At 35.1% G+C, this 16,865-nt stretch overlaps 1 protein-coding gene across 8 annotated transcripts in view; it reads right to left on the bottom strand.

Moving 5' to 3' along the window:
* Positions 1-4,650: 4,650 nt before the first annotated feature.
* The window catches only part of ANKRD17 (ankyrin repeat domain 17), a 165,329-nt gene continuing 153,114 nt past the window's right edge, over positions 4,651-16,865 (bottom strand). For all 8 annotated transcript variants that reach the window (XM_070614670.1, XM_070614671.1, XM_070614674.1 and 5 more), the window contains 4 exons: positions 8,054-8,302; positions 7,363-7,541; positions 6,797-6,961; positions 4,651-6,065 (listed from right to left, as the gene is read on the bottom strand). In XM_070614670.1, coding sequence (XP_070470771.1) covers positions 6,006-6,065; positions 6,797-6,961; positions 7,363-7,541; positions 8,054-8,302 — 653 coding nt within the window. In that variant the 3' untranslated portion in view covers positions 4,651-6,005. The remainder of the gene's footprint in view (positions 6,066-6,796; positions 6,962-7,362; positions 7,542-8,053; positions 8,303-16,865) is intronic.

Genomic DNA, 16,865 nt, shown 5'->3' with positions numbered 1-16,865 from the left:
ACTTGTAGTAGGTTAAGCTTGGTGGGTGGTTTTTGTGACTAGAGGTAGTTCCCCACCTCTTTACGTGCACTCTGCTTCCGTTAGAGATTGAGATTATACTGCCAAAGAGTCAATAGGTTGCTGAAATGCCAGTTTGTAGAGAGGCATGTGTTTGTGGCCAACCCGAGTTTTAATTAACTACCTTCAAGCAGCAGGCATAATTCAGTCTGTGGTATAAAGATCTAACCGGCTCATCTGTTCCAGTTAGCATCTTCAAGCCCACCTGTAAACTGAGTTTCCTTCAATATTTTCTCTTTCATTAGAAATAGCATATGAATGGTAAAGTACTATATTCTGACTTAAGGGGAATAATCACTAGCAGGGTGGTGAATACTTTACTACTGCTCACATGTACCCCATAGACTTTCAGGAGCCTGAACAGCAACATTAGGTGTCTTCTGGTTAAAAAGAATACGCAAAGTCTACATGGACTAGTTCTTAGTTTTGTGTTCCTGGCAACAGCAAGCAAACGAATGACATAAAGTTTCTCATAGAAGGGTCACCCTTAGACCTAGAGGCCAAATTGTGTTGAGTGGAATAAAATGCTGATTAAAACGAAGCCTCCGACAAGTTGGGATAATGTCAAGTGCGGCTACTGTTAGTGCTTCATTGTGCACCCACCCAAATTGATGTCTATAGGTGGATATTTAAATATGTTCAAATATACACATCCCAATATATGCTCTATAGAGACTTTCCTTTTTAAAAGAAAAAGCCTACCAATGTATCTCCCTATTTAAATTAAAAAAGCAGCAACCATTTGCTGACTACTGATTTAAAGCGGGAACTAATTTTAAATGGAAATATTTTGCCTAAAGATTGTGGGAGTACAGAGGCAACTTCTATGCTGCCACCCCCCCCTCCCTCCAGAGAGCTGGTAACATTGGCAGTTAGCCCTTCCAGTGGCACTGAAGCCTAGGGACTCTGACTTTTTAATATCCAGGAAAAAGGAAGTTGATTAAAAAAATCCGTATTTATGCATTCACTGCTCATATAAAGTAAATCAAGTGTTTTCAAGCTACTCCTCAGATCTCTAAGACTTTCTCCCGTGGAGCTGTATCAGGGGTCAGGCCTGGGACCTCTTCAAGCAGTGTTGGTCTACCTTTTCTGCTACACATTGGGGTCACATATTCTCATTTTAAAGGGTTCCAGTCTTTAAGTTTGAGTATTGTAATCTAAATAAAATTTATGAATGTTTAAGTTCTGCTAATTTCATATATGTAAACATGAATTTTTAAATTCATATAATGGGGATGATTAAAACTTGCTATCTACTTGGTAGAGAATATTAGGGGAAGTATTTGTCAATTATAAAGCCCAAAGCAAAAGGAAAGTGTTAGCACTAATGTGTATGTTAATGGTCATCCAACATTATGATACCTTCTATCTTCTGAGTTGCAGAATACAATATAAAATGACTATACAAATATTGAGCAAACCAATTGAAATCACGTCAACTCTAACACTTCACTAATGAACTTGTGCAACACATTAAAATACTTTTTTTTTTTTTTTGGTGAGGATTGGCCCTGAGCTGACATCTGTGCCAATCTCCCACTATTTTGTATGTGGGACATGGCCACAGCGTGGCTTGATGAGCAGTGTGTAGGTCTGTGCCAGAGATCCAAACCCACAAACCCTGGGCCACCAAAGCAGTGTGTGCGAACTTAACCATTACGCCACTGAGCCGGCCCCTAAAACACTTTTTAAAAGTTCAACCTTTATATTACTGTTGTGTCACACAACTAATTTTTTTAACTTTATTTAAGCTCCTTAAAAACAGAGACTATATATTTCATTTTCTTTCTGCAGTATTTGAAATTCTTATCACAGTGCTAAACACAGGAATGCAGCTCAAAATTTGAATATAGGCTATTATACATATAAACTGTACAGTCATTTAAATTACTCATTCTCAAATATGCCTTCTGAAATGTATGGCAAAAGAACCTTCAAAAGATAAATGATTTTCACGAGCAATTGTTATTCTGTGGAATCAGATTTAGGTTTAACTTCTTTCTTTCTTAAGGCATTACTTTTCAAAACCAAAGCTACTCAATACAGAATTATTGTTTTTTTCCTACTGAAAAACCTCCTCATATCATCTTTCTTATAACTGGTTCTTAAGTATTGAGCATGCAAAATTGGCTTTTACTTTTCAAAAGTGTGAATTCATTTAAAGGCAGAAGTCTAATATGAAACTTACAACACATCTATTAGTTCTGTATTCCAGCTATCACATTATAAAGGGATTCTTATTTAGGTTAAAGCCTCAGTGGCACATTTTTCTCTATATTCACTTACCTAAAATACAAGTGATAGTATTTTTGCAATCAAGGTATGTAACACAGTGGGTTGTATTAAAAGCACTAGTAATGCTCTTACCCTGAATTCTAGTCACCTGGAATTAACACCAGTTAATTTGCAATTAATAACACCAGTTAATTCACAATAACAGCCATTAATTGAATGTTGTGACTTATTTAAGCAAGCATTTATCAATGGGATGTATATTTCTAAAGAGATTCAGGAGCATCCAGAATTTACAAAGTATAACATAGGTATATTAAACATTAATATTAAAAGACATCTGGAGGAGCCAGCCTGGTTGCGCAGTGGTTAGGTGCGCACGTTCCACTTCTCGGCAGCCCAGGGTTCACCAGTTTGGATCCCGGGTGCGGACACGGCACCGCTTGGCAAAAGCCTGCTGTGGTAGGCGTCCCACATATACAGTAGAGGAAGATGGGCAAGGATGTTAGCTCAGGGCCACTCTTCCTCAGTAAAAAGAGAAGGATTGGCAGTAGTTAGCTCAGGGCTAACCTTCCTCAAAAAAACAAGAAAAACAGAAAGAACGAAAAGAAAAGACATCTGGAGAGATTTGCTTATCTAAAGTAAAAATACACTGAGTAGATGGAATACTGAATCTCTATATTATAGTGATTAAAAACAGTGAATTGGTTTTCCTTTGAAATTTTAATCACTGAAATAATCTGATTTAAAACTTGTCATTTAAAAGAAACTTTCGGCATGCTTTAAATGTTCTGTTCTGTAAAGATCTGTGGGAATGAGTGTGTTTCTGAAAAACACTGAAGTACAAATAGATTGAATAAATCAGAAAGTCTGAAAAGATTCTGTGATCTTCAATTTCCTTGTTTAGTCTAATATGTTGTATTGTTTTAAAAGTAAAGTGGATAATATAGTGTGCAAAATAATTTTTATGAAATGTGTATTTAAGTCATTTGAGTCAAAAGAAAGATGGAATACTTTCATGAAGAAGACAGGATCAGTTAGTACTTACCGTCCCTCCACTTTTCCTTTCCTGAGAAGAAAAGTGACTATAAGTTTAATAATTTATCAAAAAATTATTTTCAATTACTAGCAAAATAAAATGATTTAACTTTACAGTAACAGGAAACAGAAGGGAAAAATATCTTTCACATGAATACTAAAATGAGTTTTTGTGAATATGTTGATATATGATGAAACATATGTTGAAAAGGCATGAAATGGGGATTCTGTTGGCACTCAACAAAATCGTTTCTAAAACAGAATGGTTGGTATAAACAGATTACACAATAAATGGAATATTAACTATTTGGGGATTTAAGGCGTGAACTAACTCAAGTGTTATTTCCAAGAGTTAAGTCACTTCTTAAAATAAGGGAAAAGAAATACCTTATGTAGTCTGCAATTACTCACACCACATACTTTCAAAAAGGGGGAAAGAAAAAGACCTGCATGGTCTCAAAAGATTATGTTCTTTTTTTTTATTGTTCAAATAAAAATGCACTGCATTACATCTGAAATATAAAAAATGTATTTGAAAAATGTTCCTAGTACAGACCTCTAAAACCATGGTATTGTACTTAACAAGCCTGATCCCCAAAACTAAATATGGAGCATTCCAATCTATATCCCCCCCGTCCCACGGTTTGAAAGTCAAGAAAATATAGGGGTTTTTTTCCTCTCCTTTTTAGTAAGACATGCCATCTTAAGAAATTCAGTTTTGTGAATCCACATAACTCATGTGTTGTAATAAATATTGGGTAGTATCTGTTATCTAGCAGGATTATTTTAATTAGAAAATAACCCTAGTTAACAGGAAAAAAATTATAGGATAGTGGCAAAAGTCATATAAAATACTCTGTTAAATATCATTACACACCTTTCATAGTAAAGTGCTATAATTTTATTTTATTTCATAGCTAGATTAATTTGTAGGATATCATTTAGCTTTTCCTTCAAATTTGGTCATATCAATCAGAGACAGGTAGAAAAACAAATTTATATATTTTAAGACCACCTCCTAAAGATATAGTTGTGTTTTTTACACACTTCTGGATCTGTTTGAGCAATCTTCTTTTACTCTTTACTCAGGCTACTAAAGAAATCATTTCATTTACTTGAACAGCCAAGAAACCATACTAATAATATCAATTCTGGGTGATTTATCTGAATTTTAGTTGATGTTTATGTTTCACCACTGTGGAATTTATGTCTAATTAAAAAAAAAAAAGATTGATACATACATTTCTTCACTTTTATGCTTACTTTCTTTTACATTTCGACCATAGAATTTATTTTTCAATATGAGAGAGGGTAGGACACACATTTTTCTTGGATATGTTACTGTTTATTATTTCAAGTGAATGAAATAGATAAATTCCACTGAGTAGTTTAGTGTGGCCCTGATCTTATATAAACAAGTTAAATGGAGACTTTATCTTATAATCTGTGTATTCATATTTACCATAATTGTCTTAACGACAAATGCAAAATTTCTTTTATTACTTGCCCCAAGTTAGCTGTTGATCCTTTTCACTGATAATATACAAGTGTAGAGAACAAGAAGCCTTTAAAATTTGAAAAATAAAAAGATACTTTCCACTAAATTACTGAAAATTGGAATTTTTATGTTGACTCTTGATGACTAGAAAGCCAATGTTAAGAATCAATATTATCCAATATAAAATAGTACACTGAATTGTTTAATAATAAACAGTATATTAAGAGCTTGTATATGCCGACTGGCAACCAGTGGTGGCTTTTTAAGTTCTCAGAAAGACTAAACACTTTATGGTTAGAAGAAATCACAGGTGATGATGAAGGTGTTCCATCTGTCTGTAGCAGCCATTACAGTAAAAATCTTTACAAAATTATTTCACGATCAGCAAGAGAATTTTACTGGTATTAGTGGTAAAGGTGAGGAGAACAGAGTGAAGAGAGAAGTGTGTATTAGTTTTAAAAGTGTGAAAAGGTAATACAAAGACATGGAAAAGTGATAAATTTCTTCTTCTATATGTGCCTTGCTGCAAACAAACTCAAAAGTGAGCAAGATGGGTATTTTAAAAGCCAACGTCGGGAAAAATTCACTGATAATGCCCATTGTTTTACTTTATACTTAAATTACACAAGCAGAAAAGTTATGCTTATTAATAGTTTAATGTATGAAGGAAACATCCAGATTTCTGAATATGAAGGTACATATCTCACATTAATTTAAGTCTACATAAAGTAGAGCCTCTATACTGACATATTGAAATTTACTTTCTGCTTAGCCTTTTCTGTTATGTAAACAATTGTACATTTATTTGCCATTCTAAAACTTCAGGATCAAGTTTACATAATTTTGCTAAATTTCCGTGTTTGCTCAGAAGCAGTTTACAGTACTAAAACCAACCAGCCAAAGAACAGCTTCAACAGAAAGTTATGTCCAAAGGGGAAGAGGGAAAGAAAAAAAGAAAAATGATAAGAAAAATGCTAACTAAGGTACAACGGATGATGATGGGGAATGGGCAGTCACAAATGTTCACAGAAAATAGGTCAGTTAGTAAGTTCTTCTGCAAAAAGCCTACACACTTCAGTCAAGCACATCAGTAGAATGATTTGGGAGCATAAATTTTTTTCGGCCACTTGTGATTTCCTCTGAATAAAAAGGAATCTGCAGGCTAACAAGCTGATCCTCATCAGCCAAGCTGGTTCATATGCACACTGTTCATGTGAGGTGCCCAAGGTCCAGTCCACACCTGTGAATATAAAGCACGTATTTTATTAATTATGTCTTTAACACAGATTTGATTAAAACGAAATTCTTAAAAACTAAGTGCTCTTAATATCTATGGACTAAAATAGCTAAATCTCATTCAACGTATAACATACTCAGAAACAATGAAGAAAAGCAATGATTGATAAACCACTTTTTTATCTGTCATTTTCCTGCCTCGCCTTTTATCCCTCAAACAGGATCTGACTTATCAACATCTTTTTTAAACCGTTACCCGAGCACATACAGATTGATGATTGTGGAATAAAAATGAGTCCAAGACATCAAACATACAACAAAACAAGCTAAAATATACAACAATTTCTGTGAATTTTCAGTTATAATTATACATTTGTTTTGACATTTCTCATACTTTTAATAAATAACCTCTACATGGCCCTTTTCACACCACTAGTAAATTTTGATGTATAAAATTACACTACAACAATTTTGCAACTTAAAATCTTTTACTTACCATCTGCTACGCCATGGAATATATTATGCCTTTCATAATTTTAGCCACAAACCATGACCTTTGGTACCACATCACCAAATCTTTTTCTAAATCTCTCTGCTATATTCCAGCTATATTTAATTTCCCTCAAATTTCTTCAACTGCCCATAATCACCATACTCTATCATAATTTACCTGTATCCTATTTGTCTTGGCATCTCTTAACACTAAATAAATGTTCCCTGAATGGTCAGCCTTACCGTTTGAGGGCCATTATTTTCTGTGGAGCTTGAAACCATCTTTATCAGGGAGTTCCAAGAGGGGTCCGCAGCATGAGGGCCATTAAATATGGGTCCTCCAGCACCATCAGGAATAGGTGCTACTGGAGGAATCATTGCATTCCCATACACAGAAAAAGGCATACCCTTAAACAAGGAGAAAACAAAGATCATGCACATTCAAGTCACTGCTTGCTTTTCCCAATATAATCAATAGCCTTAAAAATTGATATTTGAAACGTACAGGTCATTGGAAACATGTAAGTTATCTAGGTAATCTAAAAATTATTTTCCATTACATGACTTCTTCTAGTATTAGATTATACACAAACCTACTATATCCAAAATATTTTGTCAAAAAACATTTCTCTAAACAACTGGGACAAAATCTAGACATAAATATTTATATTTTAGCCATATTTTGACCCATAATTACAGCCAAATCCCCAGCATCATTTCACAAATGCTTAGCCACTTGGAAGTGAAATAAAGCTAATAATAAGAAAACCATTAGAAATAATGAAAATGCTTATTTAAATCACCATTACCCCAACTTTAGGAAAGTCCATGTATCCTGCAGGAACATGCTGATGGAATGTACCAGAAGGAGTTACAATTCCTGTACTCTCTCTCTCCATTGCTTGATGCTGTGAAAACACTCCTGGATCAGACATCGGCCTATGAATCATAGGATTTCCCATCCCAGGGTTACACCAGTCTACTTTGTCTGAGGGAAAACAGAGGCAGAAAAAAATAGTTATTTAAAATCAGAAGACAGCAAAATATTTTATATATATCTAATATTTTCCACATTGAACTGTGAATTTCTTCAAAATTATGACCTACTTTTATATATTTACTGCAGCATTTACATGTTTGTAGGTAGTGTTAGTGGCCTAATAAAATAACCTGAACACTTGTGTTACAAAACAAAAGAATAAAAACTAAGAGAAGATAAAAGTTAAAGAGCCTCAAAGGAAATATTAATATCTCCTTAATATGATGAAATGAAGAAAAGAATATGCTTGCATCAGACTATTTTCAGAAAACAATGATAAACTCAATGGAAGATCACATGGGAGCAAAAAATGTTCTGAACTCTTAAATAAAAGTGATTAGTCAAAATAAAGAGATACGAGTACAGATCTTTTAAGAATGACTATGAAAGTTAAATACTGCTTACAATATTTTAGTTAAAGGCATAAACTTAACTTCCATAAGCAGGACAGCACATCATACCTTGATTGCCACCAATCCCTTCAAAGGACCAGATGCCACTATGCCCTACCGAAGTGGACAAATTACTCCCAATAACAGATGGAGCTGAAGTTCCAGTTTGCCTGATACGTGCAGAGCGTTCAGTCCCAATAGGGACTGGAACTTTTCTGTCCTGAGAGACGTTGCTGGGCTTTTCTGAGCCTAAAGGTACTGATGATGGGGCAGGAGAAGGTGCACGAACTCCAGAGGATACTGACTGTGCAGGAGAATCTACAGAAAAGATATTTTGAAATGGTATACATGTCATCTATAGAGCATGTAATTTCGTAAAATCAAATCTTAAATTCAGAAGACACCTTAAATATGCATTCTCTAAGGAAAATGAAATATAAGAATAATGCTTAAATTATAAGTTATGCATACTAAAATTTGGTTAAAGTTCCATGACTTCACAGTCATTTTTTAATTTGGCTCATAATTTTTCCATTTAGGTACATGATAGTAGAATGTGAAGATGGGAATGCTGCAACTACATATGTAATAAACCATAAAACTAACTAATATTTAAATGAATTAAGCCTTGATACTGAGTAAAATATAACATCAGAGCAATGAGAAGACAATGTGTAAATAAAAAAAACCAAACATTAACAACAACAAAATGGAGGTGGGGAAAATCATGCCTGTATTGGCAATTCCCAAACTGTATTCCTTGGGAACACTTGTCCCTTCGTATGTTATAATGAAAAAACAAAGGAATTCAGGTATCTAATGAATTTGGAAAATGTAGCTTAAGCAAAAAATAAGTTTCTTCAAATTAGGACTTCACAGAGCCTTAATATGCTGATAAAATACCAACAGAAGGCTATGCCTCATTGCCCAACTTTGTTTTATTGTATCTTGTGGGTATTCCACAGAACATACTTTTGGAAATGACAGTTTAAACTTTACTTATCAAAACAAGATGAGTTCTTAATATAGTCAACATGACAGTATTCATTAGTGACTCAATGTCTTCACACACTACATAGAAAACATAAAAATAACCAAAATTGTATTTCTTGTGAATAGATTAAATATTAAGTACATTTAAATTTAAATAGAATATAAATGGTGGAGGAGTTTCAGCTTAAAAGTTAAAACAGTTACCTGAATACCTACAATTTACTCATAACTGCCTGACTGTATGTCCTAGAGATAGTCATTTAATTATACTTTTCCATTCAACCATCTTTACCTTTAAGTTTTCTGAGTGTGTGTGTCTGTAACCATCCAAGGGATTCAGGTAGCTAATAAACTTACAAAAATCAATCAATCAATCAATCTGCACGTGTGCACACACACACACATGAAAGCATAAAGATTCTACTTCTCAAGATACTTTTCAGGGAATTTGGAAGACAAAGAAAAATTCAGTAGTACTCTTAGCCTGAATATGTTTAAAAAACACTTCTCATATATATTTTAGAATCATATAGAATTGGAAAGTACCGTGGAGATCAATTCCATCTTACTAGTGCTCGCAGAGGTCTATTTTGGTTAAATTGATAGTACCACTTCTCAATGAGCTGTAGTGACTATTAACGAAAAAGAATGAATGTGAAAGTACTTTATAAATTTTAATTTATTATATGGATATTGATATTACTGGGGAAGAAAAACATGAAACATATGGACTTGTTATCTGTAAAAGTAAACCAAGCAAACTATTACCCTTAATGAAAAGTTAAAATGTATCTCCTGTGATCATGGATCCATCAGCATTATTTGACAGCATTTACTGTTAACAAATCATAAGACAATGGAAAAGCCACATACGTGTCTTTAAAGCAATTATGAATATTTTTAAATTCACCTTAAAATTATACTGGTATAAGAGGGAATTCTAGGAAGATGGAGGTGGCAGTAGCACAGGTTTTGACTCTTCCCAAATCCTCCCATAAAAACAAAGCCACTAAATTAGCAAAGCCAAAAACCCATAGATAACATTTATAACCAAACTAAGAAAAAGGTATCGATGAATCCAAAGATACAAGTGAATAGGGACAAATCGTCGATAGCTATAAGACTCATGTGCTATCAGCATACGTGGAAGGAAGCAATTCTGCAGACCTAAGAAAAGGAAAAGAGGGGAAACACGAAACAGTCAAAAGTACTCAAAAGAAAGCAAGGCAGGCCAATCTGAGAACAGCAGGTGAAACTGGGAGAGTTCCGCCAATGCATCGGTGATTGCAAAGGATTCACAATAAGATCTGAAGGAGCTGGAGCAATATGGGCCCTAAGAACTCTCAAAAGTACCTGCTGAGGCCTCCTTCCAGGATAAAATTCCTCACTGACAAGAAACTTCGAGGATTCCAAACTGAGCAGGAAAGAGACAAGAGAAGCAAAGCAAAGAGAAGATCTAGTCAAGAGTAGGGCAGAGGTGGGGTTGGTGGGTGGGTATGGGACAACAAAGCCAGCAGATTTAATAAAGTGCAAGGCCACTTCCCTAAAAGAGGCAATTCTAGAGCCTTTAAGTGAGAAAAGATATCCTGATCCACCTATCCCTTCCAAAAGTTCAGGCCAACTCATTTCATTAAAAAATAGAAAAAAAAAATAGAACTGCAGTCAAATTCCATACAAAGCTATCATATGAACTAAAAGACATATGGACCCATAACATCTTGTAGATAATAAAAGCACGCCAGAAAGAAAGCTATATCCTAATATTCCAAAGGCAATCAGAAAGAAACTATAACCTAAAATAAATGAAAGAAAAAGATATGAAAGAACATCATAATCCAGAATTAGTAAAACTGGAAATAAGATGACAAAACTCAGGAAAGTATTAGAAATCAAAGAATATTTCAAAAAAGACTAAATTGAACTAAATGGAACACAAGAAAGTGTAAACACAAAGGATAAACAAAGTTTTGGTTTTTTGTTTTTTAAACTACGTATCGAGAGGGCACAATTACCCAGCTGAAGAAAAACCAGCCCAGAACAACTAACACTAAGGCAGGCAAGCAGGAGGCAACCAAGGACAAAAGGCAGGAAGAACTAATGGAAGGACGGAGGAATGAATCCTGCCTTCTCCCAGACTCATCCTTGGGAGCCTGCCCTAACTTCAGTCTTAGATCTAGTTTCTCTTTCCTGTATTCTTCCAAAAACAAAAGCAAAAAGCAAAATAGCAGCAACCCTCCAATATGTTTAAATGAATGGAATAACTAGCCTTGCTTGCTGATCAGCCCCATTTAAGAGATTTGCCCTCTTCACAGATTCTGCCATCTCACTAGCCACAGTTTTTATCAGATGACTGTTTTCTGCTTCCTTCCTGCAGGTTTACAGGACTGAGGACAGGCATCTGGCTGAAGAATGATGAATTTCAGGCTAGCCCACAATCTATGATTGACATGGCCTGACTTGAATATATGAGCTGAGCCAATTATATTCCTCATTCAGAAAGGGGCAATTGATGAACAGGGAAAAACTGGTTTAATTAACTATGAACTGAATCTTTGAGAACCATATACAAGATGAGCTTATCAAGAAGCCTAGGTGTAAAGAGAGTAAACAGAAGAGACGCACAAGAAACAGACCTCGAGTGAGAGACCACAAATCCTCCAGAAAGATGGAAAGAATAGCTGTCCCAAATCCTGGATGGTTCTGGAGATAGCCTTAAAGTAAACACCACTTTCCTTGCAATTCTTTGCTGGCTCAATATTCCTTGCCACGAAAAGAGCCTAATTATTATAATTTCTTTAATTAGAAAAAACCCCCAAATCTAATTCAGAGCCATGTTATTTTAAAATATGCCAGTTTATATTTTGAGAAAAAACAGGGTTTAGAAGTTCTGTGTGGCCTTATACAATTTAGGGAACATTTTTTAGAGAAAGAATACAAAATTACAAATACAAAATTAGGTACAGGATCTCCGCAGGGCCCCTTGCAAATGAGGTACCCTGAAGCTTAAGCTTCACTGGCTTTATGGTAAATCTACTTTCAGTTTTGAAACGACAACAGGGTCTTGAATTCAAATCGAAAGAGCAATGTGACTTACAAATTGAAAAAGTGCTCCTGCAGGAAAATTGCACTGTGCTTTCTTCACACTGCAGTTCAGTATTTATTAAACTACAGTAGGTTATTAGATTAATGTGGTTGGTCACAACTAGCATAAAATTTTTTTTAAAGGTTAAAGAAAACAGATCAGAAAATACCAGCATGCAACACACATTGTAAGGATAAGTATTGTTTTGTAAATATATAATTTCAACACACACGTACATGTGTACTGGGTCACAATATAAAATTAGTTTCTTCCTTTCAAAATTGTAATGCTTTTTTTACTGCTTTTGATCTGACAATAGTTTTATAAGATTGAGTGTCAAAATGGCCCACCAACTAAATTTGCCAAGGACTGAAACTCACAGACCAGAGCCAGTGATCAGTAATCACTGCAGAGACTGGTTGAGTGTTGGCAGGACAAACTTTAGCAGTTTGAGTGGGATAGGACTCAGGTGATCTCTGCAGAGCCCTTGGGCATCACCAATCTGTTGTTCTGGGGCCTCAGGAAAGGGTTCTTTGCTTTCTTTTTCTTTTTTTTTTTTAAAGGAAGGGTCTTGTGTCCCCACATCCCAACTTAATTTGTCAGGGTCCTAATATCATGTCCTAATGTCCTAAAGAGGGGGAGAGAGAAAAGGAGTAGAATGCATGGAGAAACCTGTGCCAGTACATAAAACTAGATAAAAATATTGTGAAAAATAAGTCATGCTTCTGCTACAACAGCATCCAGAATGGCAACTTCTAAGAAAAATATCTAGATAAATATTGAAAACAAATTTTAAAAGACTACCATAAACAAAAATACAAAATTACACTCATATGAACAGATTATCTAAAAGAGTTGGAAGTCATACAAAACAAACTAAATGGTCGTTAAAAAGAAATAGTACTAAGATGTATATTAGGTGAGAAAATGCAAACTATTTAAAAATTCAGTATTAGAGGCAAAAGTCTGAGAGTCTTGCCTGAATCAGTCACTCTAATGGTTGCAAAATGATGACTCTAATTATAATTCCCTCTACATTTTTGAGTTGTCATTATACTATAAGAAAGAACATTCCCTTCTGAATTTTAAAACTTTATAATCATTATGGACATATGGATTCTTGTTTTACCCAATTAGCTGCCATTATTCATTTTGGGGGTCAAATTGCCCTGGATTTGGCCAGTGGGAGCCCCTCCAAACTGCCTCCTGTGTCCTTCTGACATGTCCCTATCATTTTGAGCACTTAATCACTCTGCGACACTATATGACTTCACAGGCTCCCCTTATACTTTCCATGCCCCAACACTCAAATCAGCTATTTCCTCAAGAAGCCCTAGTTTTTTTGAGGGGACAAAAATATTTAACAGACGGATCCGGACACTTGATGTGCTCACTGCTACTGAAGATTCATTGCTTCTAAGCCTTTTGAGTAGATAGAGCTGTGGGGAAAATGGCAATTTTATATAATTCAATCTAACACATATGTAATTGAAAAAGCATGAGTTCACACTGCTCCTCTAAGTCCAATCCAATTCCACGGCATTCTTCCTTGTCTTATGCCATTCCACATTTCTGTCTTCTCACAGTGAGAACCCTGGGTCACACCATCATCAATAGACTTATTTACTCATTTGTTCAATCCTACAATATACTCCATATACTTTTAGAGTTGCTTATCCATAACATTATAAAAAACACGTCCTAAGTAGAAGTGAAGATGTGTCTGAAGTCTATTTGTCTCTAGACTGAAGGTCACAGAAAGTACTGTGTTTAAGAGTTTTTTGGATTGTTTCTTTTTCTTTTAATAGGTTTATGTTAATAAATTGAAATACAGTGAGGTTTATTTGTTTCTATTTATATTCAATTTCAGTGTTCTTTTTTTTCCATCAAAGTTGATTTTTTGGGAATTTATAAACATTAACACAGTTACAAAAGTAAAACTATTATTTATACTCAGACACGTACCACTTCTTCTGTATAAAAAGATACATTATCCTATTGACTTCTTACACTAATCCAGTGTGGTAAATATTAACAGATTAGAAAACTGTTTACATTAAGGTTTTGCTGAAAAAGGCAGATTTGGGGGAAAATTAACCTGAAAAGTGGCTAAATTCAATAAATTAACTTCTTGTTGCTGTTGTTTAACATACAGTTACGAACTGTATTACAAAAAGAATTCATTGGCAATCCTTACTATTTTACTTTTCTCTTAGGTTTTTTTCTTTCTTTAATTGTGGTAATTTTTGCCCTAAAATCTGTTCAAATTCATGTCCCTAAAGGGAGGGACTCTAAGTTAGGATAAAGTACCAATCATTAATCAAGTGGGATTTATACCAGGGACACAGGGATGGTTCAACATCCGCAAGTCAATCAACGTGATACACTACATCAACAAAATGAAAACCAAAAACCACATGATCATCTCAATAGATGCAGAGAAAGCATTCGACAAGATCCAACACCCATTTATGATAAAAACCCTCAGTAAAATGGGTATAGAAGGAAAGTACCTCAACATAATAAAGGCCATATACGATAGACCCACAGCCAACATCATACTCAATGGACAAAAGCTGAAAGCCATCCCTCTGAGGACAGGAACAAGACAAGGGTGCCCACTTTCACCACTCCTATTCAACATAGTTCTGGAGGTGCTGGCCAGAGCAATTCGGCAGGAAAAAGAAATAAAAGGAATCCAAATAGGTAACGAAGAAGTAAAACTCTCGTTGTTTGCAGACGACATGATCTTATACATAGAAAACCCCAAAGAATCCACAGAAAAACTATTAGAAATAATCAACAACTACAGCAAAGTAGCAGGGTATAAAATTAACGTGCATAAATCAGTAGCATTTCTATACACTAACAATAAACTAACAGAAAAAGAACTCAAGAACTCTATCCCATTCACAATCGCAACGAAAAGAATAAAATACCTTGGGATAAACTTAACCAAGGAAGTGAAGGATCTATACAATGAAAACTACAAGACTTTCTTGAAAGAAATAGGCGATGACATAAAGAGATGGAAAAACATTCCTTGCACATGGATTGGAAGAATAAACATAGTTAAAATGTCCATACTACCTAAAGCAATATACAGGTTCAATGCTATCCCAATCAGAATCCCAAGAACATTCTTCACAGAAATTGAACAAACAATCCTAAAATTCATATGGGGCAACAAAAGACCGCGAATTGCTAAAGCAATCCTGAGCAAGAAAAACAAAGCCGGCGGAATCACAATCCCCGATTTCAAAACATACTACAAAGCTACAGTGATCAAAACAGCATGGTACTGGTACAAAAACAGGTCCACAGATCAATGGAACAGAATTGAAAGCCCAGAGATAAAACCACACATCTATGGACAGCTAATCTTCGACAAAGGAGCAGAGGGCCTACAATGGAGAAAAGAAAGTCTCTTCAACAAATGGTGCTGGGAAAACTGGACAGCCACATGCAAAAGATTGAAAATTGACCATTCTTTTTCACCACACACCAAAATAAACTCAAAATGGATCAAAGACCTAAAGATTAGGCCTGAGACAATAAGTCTTTTGGAAGAGAATATAGGCAGTACACTCTTTGACATCAGTTTCAAAAGAATCTTTTCGGACACTGTAACTCCTCAGTTGAGGGAAACAATAGAAAGAATAAACAAATGGGACTTCATCAGACTAAAGAGCTTCTTCAAGGCAAGGGAAAACAGGATTGAAACAAAAAAACAGCTCACTAATTGGGAAAAAATATTTACAAGCCACTTATCCGACAAAGGGTTAATCTCCATAATATACAAAGAACTCACACTGCTTAACAACAAAAAAACAAACAACCCGATCAAAAAATGGGCAGAGGACATGAACAGACATTTCTCAAAAGAAGATATGAATATGGCCAATAGACACATGAAAAGATGTTCATCATCGCTAATCATCAGGGAAATGCAAATCAAAACTACACTAAGATATCACCTTACCCCCGTTAGATTGGCAAAAACATCCAAAACCAAGAACGACAAATGTTGGAGAGGTTGTGGAGAAAGAGGAACCCTCATACACTGTTGGTGGGAATGCAAACTGGTACAGCCACTATGGAAAACAGTATGGAGATTTCTCAAAAAGTTAAAAATAGAAATACCCTATGACCCAGCCATCCCATTACTGGGTATCTATCCTAAGAACCTGATATCAGATATCTCAAGAGTCCGTTGCACCCCTATGTTCATCGCAGCATTATTTACAATAGCCAAGACGTGGAACCAGCCTACATGCCCAGAAACTGATGATTGGATAAAGAAGATGTGGTATATATACACAATGGAATACCACTCAGCCATAAAAAAAGACGAAATTGGCCCATTCACAACAATGTGGATGGACCTCGAGGGCATTATGTTAAGCGAAACAAGTCAGTCAGAGAAAGACGAACTCTATATGACTCCACTCATAGGTGGAAATTAGCATATTGATAAGGAGATCTGATCGGTGGTTACCAGGGAAAAGGGGGGGTGGGGGGAGGGTACGGAGGGGGAAGTGGTGTACCCACAACATGACTAACAAAAATGTACAACTGAAATCTCACAAGGTTGTAATCTATCATAACATTAATAAAAAAAAAAAAAAAAGTACCAATCATTAAAATACAGAGTGAATTACCTTCCATTCTTCAATATTTACCTGTCAATCTTTCTTATAATAAACTAAACAAACAGAATAAATATCCATATTCCTCTAGGATACAGATATATGTTGTTTGAGTACAGCTTTAAATAACCGAGGCTATAACCTTTTATTAAAAGCC

The sequence above is a fragment of the Equus przewalskii genome, chromosome 3 (genome assembly GCF_037783145.1).
Source record: "Equus przewalskii isolate Varuska chromosome 3, EquPr2, whole genome shotgun sequence".
Lineage (NCBI taxonomy): Eukaryota > Metazoa > Chordata > Mammalia > Perissodactyla > Equidae > Equus > Equus przewalskii.
The sequence above is the reverse complement of the archived record's forward strand: the minus strand, read 5'-3'. Positions and strand labels throughout refer to the sequence as shown.